At 49.6% G+C, this 15,936-nt stretch overlaps 4 protein-coding genes across 4 annotated transcripts; 2 read left to right on the top strand and 2 right to left on the bottom strand.

The window, feature by feature from the left end:
• Nucleotides 1–208: 208 nt before the first annotated feature.
• On the bottom strand, nucleotides 209–1,377 carry N7466_006218 (unc-50 family protein; the record flags this gene model as incomplete). The annotated part of the gene is made up of 3 exons (XM_057165615.1): nucleotides 209–520; nucleotides 593–1,043; nucleotides 1,274–1,377. The coding sequence occupies 3 exons, from the start codon at nucleotides 1,375–1,377 to the stop codon at nucleotides 209–211; spliced, it is 867 nt and encodes a 288-aa protein (XP_057021214.1).
• Nucleotides 1,378–3,279: 1,902 nt separating this feature from the next.
• N7466_006217 (Sec7 domain protein) lies at nucleotides 3,280–7,545 on the top strand (the record flags this gene model as incomplete). The annotated part of the gene is made up of 2 exons (XM_057165614.1): nucleotides 3,280–5,590; nucleotides 5,663–7,545. The coding sequence occupies 2 exons, from the start codon at nucleotides 3,280–3,282 to the stop codon at nucleotides 7,543–7,545; spliced, it is 4,194 nt and encodes a 1,397-aa protein (XP_057021213.1).
• Nucleotides 7,546–8,359: 814 nt separating this feature from the next.
• On the top strand, nucleotides 8,360–13,203 carry N7466_006216 (putative anucleate primary sterigmata (ApsB); the record flags this gene model as incomplete). Its single annotated transcript, XM_057165613.1, has 2 exons — nucleotides 8,360–10,396; nucleotides 10,462–13,203. The coding sequence occupies 2 exons, from the start codon at nucleotides 8,360–8,362 to the stop codon at nucleotides 13,201–13,203; spliced, it is 4,779 nt and encodes a 1,592-aa protein (XP_057021212.1).
• A 357-nt stretch (nucleotides 13,204–13,560) lies between these two features.
• On the bottom strand, nucleotides 13,561–14,742 carry N7466_006215 (nicotinate-nucleotide diphosphorylase (carboxylating); the record flags this gene model as incomplete). The annotated part of the gene is made up of 3 exons (XM_057165612.1): nucleotides 13,561–14,296; nucleotides 14,446–14,501; nucleotides 14,587–14,742. 3 exons carry the CDS (start codon nucleotides 14,740–14,742, stop codon nucleotides 13,561–13,563), a joined length of 948 nt encoding a protein of 315 aa, XP_057021211.1.
• Between the last annotated feature and the right edge of the window lie 1,194 nt (nucleotides 14,743–15,936).

Here is a 15,936-nt window from a genome sequence, read left to right as displayed (position 1 = left end):
AGAGCGCAATGTACACCGGCACGCCTCCCAAAACAGATAACCACAGGAATTAATCTTTCGATGCATACATAGCCAAGAAACATCAGAAGGTAAAATGAAATAAAGAAAGGAAATGAGAGTTCATACACAGGGCGTTGGGTAGACAACCCTAGAGAGGGTGACCAAAATTATGATCACGGAGCAGAATGCAGGGTATTGTTTTCATGCCTTACACACCCCAGAATAACCCCACAACACTGCGGCCTTGCATAACAACGCCCCAACCAGCAATCAGACTTACCAGCCATAGGATAGCGAAGACCAGGATGGGAATGAGAAGGAGCTCTGTGTTATGCAAGAAGGGTAGAGCATTGTAGCCCAGGAAGGTGATATAAGTATAGTAGATGAGAGCGGAGAGGTAGAGGGTGTTTCCCAAGAAGGTGGCTAGAAAGTTGCTCGGGCTGCGAGTGAGCAGTGGGAGGAGCAGGAATTGCACCACATAGAGGTGGAGGTACAAGGGAAAGAAGGCACGATTCGAGACCTATAGCGCAAGTATTCAGAGTTAGATTATTGAAAGAACACTGGTCCGTTTGACGAGAGACGAAAACCTTACATCAAAGCAGTATCCAAACTCCAATTGGTCCTTCTCCCCGGGCTGTACAAAGAGACCTTGCGCGGCACCTCGTCGGCGGCTACGCGAGCCACGAAGGCCGGCGAGGGATGCGGCTGCCCCATTAGGCCCGAACAATCGGCCAATGACGAAATAGCCAATTGTCGAGACCAAGAGAGATGATCCGATGAAGTGGAAGAAGACAAAGAGGATGGAGAGTTTCACGATAGCACCGAAGGAGTGGGTGTAGGCCAGACCCCATGCAAAGGCCGTGAGAAGGAGGAAGAAGGAGAGGAGGTAGGTGAAAGATGGATCCGGTCGATGCCAGGTGTTTTTGGTTTCTATTGAAGAGTCAGTACTCAATACCGAAGGTGAGGATTGAGTAGATGAGGTGATATAGGTGTGTATTTTGTATTTGGAGCTTGAGCGATGACAGATGACAGGACTCACGTTTCTGTAAATGCGGGTTAGCTTCATGCTTCATGCCAGCAACAGTCCGGGGATGATCATTCAACAACTTACATGGTAGTAGATGGATTTGAAGACTTTTTTGGGTGCAATCAACAGAGAGGTCATTTCCCATATCGCCATTTCAAAATCCATCTGGGGGAATTTAAACAATCTGTAAAGAACTCCGGGTTATTCTCCATGTTCGTGGTCTTGTCTTCCACCCCCCCCTCTTACCTCTTGAAGAAGCGTGGCATGCGCACGCTTGAGCCCCGGCGGGGCGTAGAGCCAAACGTGGCTGGACCAGCATGTTGGCGGGGAACGGAGATGTGCGGGTTCATGGTCGAAGGCCCGTTCTGGTCAAGAGCCGGGGATCATTGGAGACTCGACTTGCGATCCGAGTGAGTATGAGACGACGTGTCGGAGACGTTATGTCATCGTCACGTGGACGGGTGCCCCATACTTCAGGTTTTCAGGAACGGAGTCAAGCCCACAACTACTGTATGTACTAGTACTTTATTACTTAGTATCGCCAAAGCTAGGTATAATTTACTTACAATCTATATGTATGTTAACAAAAACCTCAAAGAGATCAGGTTGCCTGAAAATACTTCCCCAGCGCCACTGACATTCATTGATTAAACGTGATGTTTCATCATTGGATGCCTTGTGGCAACTCGATCTCTCTCGTATAGAATGATACCAGTCTATATCTAAGGGTCATGATGGGATATGCATCTTATGCTTTTCTCTCTCTCTCTCTCTCTCTCTCTCTCTCTCTCTCTCTTTGATCTATATCATCTGCACATGTGTAGGGGGGACCAATACCAAGTGTAGGTCGTGTCAGTTCAAATGTTACTTTCCAACATTTAAGCCTACAAGAATATGTGAATATACCAAGTGTTGACTTTCAAGGTTGGTACATGTCTTAAGGTGTAAAATCCAAGGCTTATCACTGATTGAACCGTGGCCCAGGCAAAATACAAAATCTTCAAATGTTATGTATCGACTTGCGCAATATAGAGTTCCTGACCTTCCTCTATTTAACATCCGACTAACTCTCCCGAGGTCCGAGACTTACTTCTGTATCACATTGCCACTTAGAATCTGCATAAGAATCTGCAATTGCCTGCAGAGTACATCTACCACACCAAATGTTCGGAGATTATTGGCGTTGAGTACCAAAGATCTCCACTTTGGAGATGGGGAAAAAAAAAGGATCCACCATGACATGGCGGACCCAGCTAAGAGAAGAGGGAAAGGGCCCAAAAAAAAAAAGAGGAAAGACGTGTCAGATGAAGAACTGGAAATAAATCAAGTTAGAATATGTTCACCGTCTTTTTGGACAGTTTTGTATAGAGATTTTGAATTTCCAAGGATATGTGAAGAGGGTCAACTTATCAACCCCTGAAGGGAATGTGATACTTGACTAGTACTTGTTTAATGTAGTGAAACTCCATAGTGTAAGACGGTACTTGTGGTGTTCCTGTTTCATCTGTACTTTACAATTAGGTATGTACTAGATACATAGTAGTTTAATACCCCTGTTTCAACCACATTAGAACTCGAATGGAAATTGTATATATATTACATCTCCCTTGGCTTTGGCTTTTAAAATTACAATGTCGATTCAATCTATCATTTGAATCTATGTACTTTTTATTTTTATTTTTATATTATTTTATTCTAATTTTTTATTCTTTTATTCTTTTTTTTTTTTACACATTCCTCCGCACGGTTCACGTTTGGTTGTGCCTGGTCCACTTAGTACATACTGCCAAACTCTCCCCCCCGTTTCAATTTCTCAGGAGTTCGTCCCGCCCCCGGCTTCTTTCTTGCCCTTCCTCAGGCCCATTACCAACCTTTTTATTCTTTCCTTTTGGCCTTTGACTTTTTGTATTTGTCCTGCACGCAGCCGCTGCCTTTTAACCCCCTTACTTGGACATGCCATGACTGTCTGAAATCCCACCTGCTTCAATTCGCTTCCCGCGACCCGGTTCGAGCTCCGCAAAAGTCTCTCGTGTCGGGACTCCATTTGGGCCACGAAAGCTACTGAAAGACTAGAACATTGGGCATTGCTGGTACGTGGCAGCTCTTGCAACAAGAATTCCCTTTCCTTTTTGGGGATCCACGGCAGTTTCCCAAAGATCCCTGAGGGGTCGCTGAAACCCTAAAAGTAATTCAAATGAATCTATAAATCTGTGCAATTCCAACTGATCCTCCAAAAGTCGCCAGCCGTGACAATGTCCCAGCAACGAGATGTCTACGCAACTACTTCCCCTCCACGCACCCCTCCCTCTCAGACCGCAAAGTATCGTCCCAAACAAAAGCACCCGGCCCGGCCCTCCATCCGAGATGCCTTCCCAGATGCAATGGAGAATGCGCCGCGGGTCAGCGAGTCCACCGATGAGCGTGACCCCCATGACCTATCGCTCTCTCCCAAACATGCCGCCCGCACCTCCATTGTAGACAATATGCTCCTATCGCTGGACCAATTTGCGGCCCCTGATTCTTCGTTTATGGATGACTACCGACTGTTCAATTCGGCCTTTGACACCGACCCCCACGGCCGGTTTCGAGGTCATACTTTCTCTTCCTCCATGTCATCTGATGCAGATTTCGGCTATGATGATGGGAGCAGTCGTTACGCCACAATCACCGCCAAGGGTCGCCGAAGCAATAGCAGCTCTAATTACCACTCCGCCCCTAGGAGAATGGATAGCACCCGCAGCCGAGATGCCATGGGCTCTCGGAGTGGCACAGGAGGAACCATGCCGAGAGTAAACGATTCTCGCAAGGGTAGCAAGGGCAGCTCGTCGACAGCGGATTATACGTATGGGATTTCCAACGGACGAGCGGATTCGGAAAGCATAGATCGACGCTCGGCCAGCTTCGATTGCGGTCCCAAGAAATACACCCCCTATGCCGACGTCCAGGATTCACTCATGTATGATGATGATGCAGCACCAACTCCAAGTGTACCAGCTGGGCCACGCAAACTCCACGATTACAGGACTCCGACTGGCCCCGCATCACGGACACCAGTGGCATCCCGACGTAACAGCGTCAAATCCGCCCAGGCCCCGCAGGTCCGCAAGGCCCGTCCGGAAAACATTGGCACAGGCACCCTCAAAGTACGGGAAAACGAATTCGACGTTTCGGGTGATACAGGTCTCGATCCTCCCCCGGTGTTTCCGGCAGCATTGGATCCTCCTGCACCCAGTCCAACAATATCCTACAACAAGCCCGCTTTCCCTCCCCCGGAACCAGCGGCTGTTTCCACTACCACCACCATTACCACCAACAACAGCATCCCGGGGAACGCGAAGGAACGCCCGGGATTCTTCCGGCGTGTCTTTGGTTCATCTAGGAACGCTCCACCAACCCTAGCAGATTCTCCAGGGTCGGTTGCCAGTGATGTTCCTTATCTCCAGGAGAACGAAAGCAAGGACTCTACTGGGACGACGGTCAATTTGAAAGGAGCAAGGATGCAGCCACCCAAGATCCCAGTACCGCCAACGCCAACGCCAACTCGCCAAGTGCCCCACCAGGTGGTGAACAAGAAGTCTTCGTTCTTTCGCAGGCGGAAGAAGTCCATCGCTGATCATGTCCCGCCACCTATCGTTCTGCCTCAAGACTTGGCCCCTCATACCTTGGATTCGATGAAGCCAGAGCCCAGCCCCGTGAGCAGCCTGCGAGAGGTTATGAATCAATATCTTGACGAAGTACCCGGAAAGCAAGATATCAAGGGCAAACGCCCGGTTGACTTGCAATCACAGAGGCCCAGGGAGAGTGTTTCTGCTCCTGGGGGTGGCCCTAGGAGTCACAACACTCTTCAGCCTCCAAACTCTTCTCGCGGCCAAAGTCGTTCGCCGCTAGTAGAAACCTGCGGCACCGATGATCAATTTGCAGTAGGTGAAGGGATTGAGTCTACTGCATTTGCCGATCCCGATCCCCCCTTGCAGGAGAAGGGGCCGGTTATTGCAGCGACTAGCACACTCTCACCGGTCGTTGAGGATTTCTCACGTAGCATTAAAGTGACAACGACCAAGGCTACAACCACTTATGATGCGTCTCATGATAGCTTAACAGGACCCCACAAACTAGAACCCCCGTCCGACTGCAATGTTCCGGAGTCTCCTGCCGTCTCTGAAGCTTCACACTACCAAACTGCCTCTACGACACCAGTGATTGAATCCGAAGAATTAAAAGCAGACGACGATAGTCTCGGTAAGATGGATGGACCTGGTGACGCTATCGAGGATGGACCAACATCAACGGATCGGGAACAGGCTCAGAAGCTCTTTGATAGCCAAGATCAAGTGGTGGGGAACGAACCTGCCGCTGCTTGGCTTGGAGATCCCGATCGAGCCACAATTCGGGAGGCTTATATGCGACTCTTTAACTGGTCAAATCTCAATATCCTGGCTGCACTCCGCAGTCTCTGTCAGCGGTTGATACTTAAAGGAGAAACCCAACAAGTGGATCGAGTGTTGGATGCTTTCTCGAGCCGGTGGTGTGATTGCAACCCGAGTCATGGCTTCAAAGCTACTGGTAAGTGTTCGATTGAAAAAAAATACTAGATTTCATATGGTGATTTTTTTTTGAGACTAACGACATTAATAGACGTGGTTCATACTATCTGCTATTCCATCCTTCTGCTGAACACCGATCTGCACTTGGCCGACATCGAGCAAAAGATGACCAAAGCCCAGTTTGTGCGAAATACCATGCCCACAATTCATCGAGTTGCCATGGATGCAGCTCCGGAAGGATTTGAAACACTACGCCCGACAAACCGCTCCAAGACCTCGGGCGCAGACATGGCACACTCAGCACCGTCATCTGCTCGTTCCGCAACCTTTCCACCTGATGTTGCCCGTAGCTCTTTGGATGGTGATAGTTCGGGCCGAAACCCCAACGAAGCAGGTCCATTAGTAAATACTCCATTTATGGGTACTGTGAGAGCTTGGGAGCAACAAGTGGAGGCAGTTTTGAAAGATTTTTATACCTCTATCCAAAAGGAAAAACTTCCACTCCACGGTGCCCAGCCAAGTCGAGAGGTGTCTCGCATGTCTTCGAACAACTTTTTGGGCCCCTCCACAAGCACACTTCGTCGAAGTCCCAGCACAATCAGCAAAAGTGGCTCGGACATATTCCCACGTGGCCGGTCCGCCGATTCTCGTCATGCAGCAGCGAGGTGGTCCTCTAAGCCACGGTCTCGAGCTGGCAGGTTATATCCGCCGTCTATGATGGGCTCCAGTCGAACCAGTCTGGACGACCAATCCTCCGTATGGAGCCCAACTACATCGAGCACGTGGAGCAAGTATTCGCTTGGCAAATTCACCTCTCCTTCGGTGGATTCTTTTGGCTCGGAATACCCTCGGGGTGAATATCAGCAGTCTATTGGTTTCGCCAACGCTCTGAGCCAAGCCATTATTCGTGAAGATTCTGCCACCTCGGTCTACAGCTATGAAGAGTCAGAGCGAACCACTCCTCTCCTCGAAGATGAGACTTTGGCTTTGGCTGGTGCCCCATGGGCCAAGGAAGGCAGTGTTAAACATAAACATCACCTAGATGCTGTGGACAAGCGTGCCAAAGATCGAAACTGGGGAGATTGTTTTGCGGTTATTCAGCAGGGCTGGATGCGACTTTTCTCATTCAGCAACACAACCAAGTCCATGCGGCAGAAGGCGAAGCAGCGTGGCGGCGTGGTGGTCGGTGGTGGTAACTGGACGGAGAATGCCGAAGAACTTTGGAAGTTTATGCTCCGGCAGACCATTGCGAGCGCCCTTCCTTCTCCTGGCTATTCGAAGTCCCGCCCTCATGTCTGGGCTTTAAGCTTGCCCACGGGAGCAGTCCATCTCTTCCAAGCTGGCACACCTGAAATTGTGCGTGAATTCGTCTCTACGGCCAATTACTGGAGTGCCCGTCTTTCGAAGCAGCCTCTGGTGGGAGGTATTAGTAACATCGAATATGGCTGGAGCGACGCTGTCATTAACAGCGCATTGGTTAATACCGTTGAAGATCGATCTCCACCTCCATCTTCGGGGGCTCATCGCGCCAGCATTCAAAGTTCGATCCGCAGCTCAATCGATCACCAAGGTGTGCGGCCCAGGCTACCTGCGGACCGTGTCAACATCAGCGACTGGAGTCCTCCTCAACAGAGCATGGTGGCTTCGAATTTCACCGAAGAAGAGCAGCTGAAGGCGCTCCAGGCATATGTGAAGAATGTTGAAGACGATCTCCAGAGACACAATGAGTTGCGTCCGGCCATGCACCTGGCCTTCTCCCCCAGACACCCCAACTCCGCAAAGGCGATGGCCAACTGGGAACGGAAATCATCATATCTGCTACGTGAGATTGTCAAATTCCGAACCTACATTGATTCTCTTTTCAATGCCATCAAACAGAAAGAGAATATCCATGCTTCTTCCAACAACTACTATGCTGAATCTGCTGAGACGGAAGCCGTGGAACCAGCTATAGAGGTCACACCCTCGAACTGAGTTGCCTGCATCCTATCATGCTGTTGTTGTTGTTTTTTTACTCTGGACTCTTTTTTTTTTCTTCTCTTCTGTTTCTTTTCTTCATCTTTATCTCCCATTCTTATGAACCCCTCGACTCTGACGCGAACCGATGTAAATACCCTCCAGGCTGAGGGAATTCGGCATATGCACCATATATTCTCAAAAGCAACATGGCGATGAACTACCCTCTTCTTCTTTCCCCCTTTTATTTTTGTACAGCTCTTTATATCAATTCTTTGTCGCCTTTGTTGCTTTGGTATATTCTTTTTCCTTGGACTTGGGTTGGGTTATGTATCTTGATTTTAATGCTTGGGACAACGAAGCGACCGACGCTATGGATACCATGATTAGTTAGTTACTTTTTTGTTGAAACTTCAATTCTAAATGATGCCGATGTGATTTTGTCTTGTTATAAGTATGTAGATGTAGATGTAGATGTATCAAATTATACATGTACAGTCTGCACACTGAGTGGCAATAGATGAATCTAGTAACATTATTTGCGTGGCAATAACCTGTCCATTGTTTCCCATTGTTTATTGAGCTGAGTCGCGCTTGTCTCACAACCAACTTTCAATCTTCCTCTTTTCTTCTTTTCTTCTTTCCTTTTTTTTATTCCATTAATTTATGATTTTATCTCTATATTGACTGAATTATAATCTCGCTTTTTAAATTGACACCTCTCCCACAATGTTTTAATACTGTATTACGGTTGATTTGCCAAGGGAGTGCTCAAGTGGGTAAAGGCACAGCTTGGTGGAGACTCAAAACAACGCCCAGACTGTCGGTCACCATGTCGACCAGAGCCCCAGCTACAACTCCGATCGTCACCCAAGGCCCGCCCTCGGTGCGCATCCCCTCTTATGAATCTGGCGCATTCCATACCCCAGAAGACCTTTCACCCCTAGATGCCGATTTAGAGAGTTCAGATTTCCTCATGGCCGAGGACGCGCGGGGGGTAGACCCCCCAACTACCGTCGACGATTCAACAACACACAGCGAGAACCACGACCCGCAAGAGACACCAGCCATTGCTACGTATACCACCGAGACAGGCACAGAAGCGCCCGAAAACGAAACCACGACCGCCACATCGGAACTTGAAGACATCAGTGTTCTTCCTCCACTGGCCGATTGCGACGACAGCAGCTTGCTCCCCTTGAGCGAAAATGGCGACCATGAGCGAGGGAACAACCAGACCCTCATCGAGGAACGTGAAATGCGCCAGAAGCTGATGGACATGGAATCGAGTTTTCTGCCCGAACCTTCGACCATTGACATCGCTGCGACCGGTACGAGAGCCGGCGCGGACGACACTTACCTGGTGGGCATCGATGGTGGTGGTTACGATCCCGACATGACCCAACAGACCGAATCGTCGCAATTCTCTTTCATTCCCCCCTGGGATAAGAATCCAGATTATGGCCACTACCAAGAAGAATTTGATGAGACAAAAGACAATGAGGAGGCTGAACCCACGACAGCTACCCATGGGGAATATCTTGTCGGCAACGAGAGTACATTAGACTCGCTGACTTCATCTCCTTCGGCTGCCGCCATGTTTCGAAACCTGCGCCGCAATCAATCCACACTGTCCGATGACACCGCGGACCACAGCCGAATATTTTCCCCGGAAGAGCGACCTTTCAGATCGCGAATCTCCCAAGCAGATGAATCACAACTTACGCCCTCCAAGCTGCGAAGGTCCTCTCGCAGTCTGTCTCCTACCCAATCAAGGCTGTTTAGTGACCAAAGCTTCAGTGCTGGTGGCAGTCGCCGCAGTGGGAGTCGACCTAAGTATCTGACTAGCCGTCAATCTGCCAATCGTCTTTCACACTCCTCTGTCGCAAGCAACAACACGACCAACACGGACGCAACGAACAGTGATGCGACGCTGGGAGCAGACTATGCTCTCCAATCCGGAGGAGCAGCATCCGACAATTGGGGTGGTCTGCACCCAGGATCGCGCGGGCACATGACTCGAACAACCAGCCTAGGAAGTATGGCATCGGGGGTCTCAGGTTATAGCGAAGAAAATTCTCTAGAAAGACGGCCCATTGCTGGGCAGATTGATGGAGGTCTGCAGACTTTGCAAGAGGAAAGTTCACCACAGTCCCCGCGGCACCAAGCTGGATTCGACGACGCATCAGCACCGGCAACGCCCAAGGCCAAGCCTCAAGATAGACCGTTCCCAACAGATACGGCTATTGCGGAGCGTGTCAAAGGAATTCAAGTTCCTACCACTTTTGCTCAACGGTTTCGAGAAGACTATGGAAACATGGGACCATCTCCCGAGAAGCGCGCTGGTACTTCAACTCCAGCGCTTGGACGAAGTGGCCTTGGTCGTAACATGACTTTGAAAGAGCAAAGCAGCACGATCGATCGTCTTTCGAAGGAAAACTTCGATCTCAAGATGCGCATCCACTTTCTCAACGAAGCGCTAAACAAACGGTCGGAAGAAGGAATCAAGGAAATGATATCAGAGAATGTCGAACTTAAGTCTGATAAGCTCAAAATCCAGAAAGAAAGCCAAGGGCTGAAGCGCAAGATTCGTGAGCTGGAAAAGCAGCTCAAAGATCAGCAATCGGACAAGGAATCTATGCTCAATCACGATCCCGAGGCCTCAGATGAAGGAGGCGATCGGGAATCCGCAAATGAAACCGAAATCTCCTACTTGCGTGAACGAATGGAAACTTATGAGCTTGAAGTTGAGCGGCTGAGATCAGAAAGCATTGGCAGGGAGAGTGAAAAACGACGCCTTGCTGAGATAGTTAAAGCGTTGACCGAAAACCGCACTGGTGCTTCCGAAACAGGCGCGAGAGAGGAGAGGGTAAGTACAAGTCATTCTGTTGCTGTTCAAGTTCCAGCACTAAATAAAAAATCTTCTTTGTTCAGGACATGTGGAAAGATATGCTTGATGCAGAGGCAGCAGCTCGTGAGCAGGCTGAGGAAGAAAATCGGCGACTCCGTGACGAGTCTATTCGTCTTCGAAGTGAGCTTTTCACATCGCAAGGCGGTGGTTCCAAATTACCCTCGCGAGATAGAGGCTACTCGACTGTTTCGTACAATTCAGCGTCGGAAAGAGATGGAAATCGTGCCACTGCTGCGGCAATGAGCACCTCCAATAACACACTTATGGTGGAGCTTGAACTCTTGAAGCAAGAAAATGCCGAACTAAGGAAGGAGGTCAGCGCTCAAACTTCTATGCTTACATCACGCAACCGGGAAAAAGAACGGCTTTATCAAGAAATTGAAGAATTGAAGCTTGGTCATGTTCGCCATGCTGGCCGTTCTGTGGCTGGTGACAGTATATTTGATCGGTCAGTATCTCGGGCACAAGGAAGGCCAGGCTCTGAACCTAGCGACGGTGGTGTATCTCGCAGTGATATGGATCGGGAGGAGCTCGACGCTCGGAACGGGCAGCTCCGTGATCATGTGTCAACTCTCAAACTGGAGAACCAGGCCCTACGGGGGCAGTTGGACGAATATGTCAGGGAATTGGAAGCTCTCGATAAAGCCTACCAGGCTGATGTGGACCAAGCTGAAGAGGAAATGTCGAATTTGCAACAAGAGCGAGATCAATCTCTTCAAGAGCGAGATCAGGCTCTTCAAATGGCTGATGAGCGCGATGCTGCCTTCCAAGATCTCCGGGCCGAAGCCCAAGAGGAGCTGGATGCCCTTGGCGAGGAGCTTGACCAGAAGATTATTGAATGTCAGCGCATGGGTGAAGACTTGAGGAATCAGGATGAAAGCCTCAGGGTCCTGCAGGCAGAGATGCGCTCGGCCAGTGAGGGCATCATTCGACTCGAAGAAGATGCGCAGAATAACCTAGAGCGGTATAAGACTGTTCAACACGAGCTTGAAGAAACCCATGGCGAGATGGACTCAATGGAGAAGAACCTATTTGAAGCCAACACCAAGGTACAGAGGCTGACTGTACAAATTGAGTCCAGCCAGAACGAAATCGCATTCCTCCGAGAAGAGCAAGATGGTGACAAGATTCGCATCGGGGACCTTGAGTCGGAGCTGAAGACGTACCACATGAGCCTGGTCAGTGAGAAAGAAAAGACAAGAGAGCTGGAACAGCGACTTGCGGATGAACGACACCAGCGCGAGGTGGTTGGAAGCAAGGAGAAGCAAGAAGTTCAGCGAATCATGAATGAGCTGAACCGTGAAGCTTCAGCAGCCAAGGAAGAAGTGCGACGATTGAAGAAGAGTCTTTTGACCCAGGAGATTGAGACTTCGACCTGGCGGGAGCGACTTATGGATCTTGAAAACAACCTTCGAGAAACCCTTGGAGATCTTAACGGCAGCCGTTCAAGCATGATTTCCAATATCATGAAGCTTCAAAAGGAGCTAGAGTCCACCGCGCTTGACCTGGAAAGTGTCCGATCTCAACTAGATGAGAAGGAGTCGCTACTTCGGAATCGCGATGCTCTTCTAGAAAGTCATGGCCTTGAGTCCCGCAAACTCTCTGAAGTCCTGGAGCGTGAGCGTCAGGCTCGTCGAGCTGATAAGCAGTCTTTCGAGCAGGCACTGAAGTCTCACCAGCAGGCCTCTCGGACTATCACTCAAAGTAACTCTCGAATTACAGAACTGGAAAATGCTCGCAATCAAGATCGCAAGCGGTTCACGTCGCTTGAGCAACAGTTCAAGGACCAACTTAACGAGCGCAACACAATGTTTCTGGCTATTTGGAAACGACTCTCGTCAATCTGTGGTCCAGACTGGGCGCATTCGAACAGTCTCATTAACGGCAACCTTCCTAGCCAGGAAGTGATTGGCAATATTTTGTTCTGGCCCGGTTTTAGTCGCAATCTGTTACTTGCTATTAAAACGGTTGAGGGCGTGGTTTCTCAGTTCAAGGGCCGCATCAGAGCCGTGGAATTTGATCTTAACAAGCAGTACCAGCATCTTGAGCATTCCTTTGCTCAGCGTGTCCGGCGACTCGATCGTGTTGAGGAGGCTGTTAAGAACATGCGTGCTGGGGGAAACCAGTCGCACTCGAGCTCGTCGTCAGAATTGTCCAAGTTGCGAGGGGAGAACCGGCTATTGAAGGCTGAGATCAACCTACTTCAATCCAACACGCGGGGGCATGGGGCAGCCTCCTCGGCAGCGGCAGCAGTAATGGCATCTGGGCCACGGTCTCCATCGCTCGGATCTACTGCAGATGCGGAGCGACAGTTGACCCGTCACAGTTCCACATCGGGTAACAGTGAAAACCCACGCTCAGAGCGAAGTCTCGCCCGCAGTGTCTCCGGTCTGCCACAACCAACACACTCGACCTCGGGTACCACATTGGTCAACGCCAACAGCTCAGGGGCAATATTGTCTCGGACACGCAGTGGACAACAGAACAACTGGGAGGGTGGAGACGACAAGTGGAAACATCGATTGCACGAGTTGGAGAAGCGGCTTAAGGCAGAGAGGGAAGGTCGTCTCCTTGACCGTAATGGTGCACGAAAGCGACTGGAAGAGCGCGATAACGAGAACCAGAAGCTCCGTGATCAGCTTCAGCGTGAGCGTACCCGAAAACCTTCTGGGGCCATTGAAGCTGGACGCAATCGAGCCCCCGTCTCGGACGAGAACCCCAGCTCCAGTGAAGGGGAAGGTATCATCTTAGATATCGAGGTTTAAGATGGAAGATTATGATACAGTTTTATCTTTTGTTGTACTATATACCCTTCCTCTTGTCCTCTTTTTTGTTTTGCGATTCGGAAACTTTTCCAAGCCTTGTTGACTTCAAACTTGTACGCCATATGTGATGATCAAGAGGATCCATGATGATCATGAAGGCGTTGAACACCAGTGGTATTCTGGGTGGTTTTGTTTCTTCTCTTTTTTTTTTTTTTTCTTTTGGGTTCTTGTTTAAATTTCTTTGTTTTTTTCTTCTTCTTCTATTGTACCTTATTCCATAATACATTTTTGTGATAGATTCATATACTTCCTGGGAATAAATAAAAGACATAATAAAGAAAAGAAGATCACCAACCTCTACCGCAATGAGACCTTGAGCGAGAAATCAACAATCCCCGTACCCTGATGAATCGAGCTGGTGGACAAGATATCCACATCGGGACAGGTATAAGCACCAGCATTCTCCTCCGTCAATCCTCCACTAACCTCAATCAAAAACGCCCTCTTCCCCTTCCACCCCTCTTTCAAAACCCTCGCCGCCTCCCTCACTCCCTCGGCACTAAAGTTATCCAACATAACCACATCAGCCCCCGCGCCAATCGCCGCATTTGCCTCCTCAACACTCCGACACTCCACCTCAACCTTAGTCGCAAAGCCACCCGCCGCCTTAGCAGCCTGCACAGCCCTGGGAATAGCCGCCGCAATCGACACAATATCCTTGGGGTCCGCGACTCCCCCATCCGCCGCAGCGCGGTTATTAGCGCAAGCCCAGACATGATTATCCTTGAGCATAGTCATATGGCTTAGATCATGACGATGGGGATCAGCCCCACCAATCAAGATGCCGTACTTCTCCACGACACGGAAGCCAGGCGTGGTCTTCCGGGTTCCGGCAAGTGTGCCCTGCCAGCCCTGGGCGCGGAGAGCGGCGAGCATGGAGGCGCTCTTTGTAGCTATGCCGGAGCAGCGGGCGAGGATGTTAAGGGCTACGCGCTCGCCGAGGAGGATCTTGCGGACGGGTCCGCGGACGGTGGCGCAGTGGTGGATGGGATTTAAGGAGAGGGTTTCGCCTTCTTTGATGTGCCATTCGATGCTGTTTGTTTCCGGGTCCAGTTAGATTGGGTCCAAGTTAGGTAGCAGCAGACGGGAACCAAGCCAGGGTTGGTTGGTATCGTATCGTGGGGGTGGTGGGGTAGTGGAAATAAATATAGCTAGAATGAGGGGATGTATGAGGTCACGTACGTGCATCCAAGTTGTGTGAAGACCTCGTCGACGAACGGAGCGCCTGCAATGATACCCTATAGAGACAGAAAACAGCAATATTAGTTTACCAATTCCAATTTCAAAGGATGTGTGGTGTTGGCATGGGCTTTTGTTGCTTACCTGGCTCTTGCCCAATAGGCGTGCCTCGCCCTCTGACTCGCCGACGACGAAGCCGCCATAGTCCAGGCTGGGACAGTCCTCCTCGAGCCAGTTGGCAATCAGGCGCTTGTAGTTGCCCGGGAGCAAATGGCGCACGTCACCGTATGTTGAGGCCATTGTGTTGATTTTTGTTTTCAAGAGCTGGAATGGAAGGTGGGGGAGATCTACGGGATTTGGGTGATGCTTGGTTTAATCCCCGCGGGGGTCGGGGTGATTCGGAGAATCACGTGGGATGCTCGGAGTTGATAAGTGGTTTTTGAAGGCCTTTCTTACTATATTCTTATATAGTTGGTCTTATTTTCTTTATTTGGTTTAATTATATGGTAAGCTCTTATGTGAAGAGTTCTATGGATCTTGAGTTGTCATGCGATGGCCAAGAATGCATTGTACTCCGTACATACTATGCATATGTATACTACATACTACCATATATGACACGCGCGTCATATGTTTGCATAAAATTAATACAGACGCGACATTCCGTATTGAGTATCTTGAACTCGACAGCACGCACATGTTGTGCACATAATGGATTCAAGATTCCGAAGCTATTGTGCAATGAAACCGATCTAGAGGATTCTAGTCGACATTAGCAGGACTATACAATGCCTAGTATGAACGGATGTAACCTTCCAAGGAAATACTTTACTATGTACTCCGTATACTAGTAGTATGTACATCAACTTTGGAAGTCCTGCCCACTGAGCCCACAGAACAATGATAGAACATCGATAGAACAACGATAAAACAGCCCAATCAGCCCTACCCAAACCAATAATTGATCAATCCAAAACCAATAATCACCCCAGACCCCGTCAACTTCCACGTTAAGAATGGAACTAGAACTATTTGACACACGCCCCCAATAGCACTCCATACCCGGGGAACATTTACAACCAATATTAATCCGTGCACCACACTATTGCCTATACATCCCCCCGATATATCCGCAAGATCCGCAATCTCCACGGCCTCGGACGCAGATCGTCCAACCCAAAACCCGTCCGGACTCGATAAAGAGGTAAAAAAGAAAAAAAGAAAAAAAGAAAAAAAAAAAAAGGGACGAACCCATACAGAAACCAGTGTACATCCGAAAAGAGCGCTGAAAAATCTAAGAAAGTCCAACGCCAAGCCAAGCAAGCCGTCCAGAGCGCCGTTCTACCCGTTCTTCCCGCTCCGACGATCCTGTCACCTCACCGGCCACTGTCCACTAGGGGACAGAGCTGGGACTAGCCCAGACTGGGCTGAGCTGAACGGGCACACGTCTCAATGTTCCGCAACTCGGCACTTTAGGTTGGAGTTCCAAGACCG

The sequence above is a fragment of the Penicillium verhagenii genome (genome assembly GCF_028828195.1).
Source record: "Penicillium verhagenii strain IBT 33310 chromosome Unknown utg000006l_segment0_segment0, whole genome shotgun sequence".
NCBI classification, from domain to species: Eukaryota; Fungi; Ascomycota; class Eurotiomycetes; order Eurotiales; family Aspergillaceae; genus Penicillium; species Penicillium verhagenii.
This window is presented reverse-complemented; position numbering and strand designations above follow the sequence as displayed.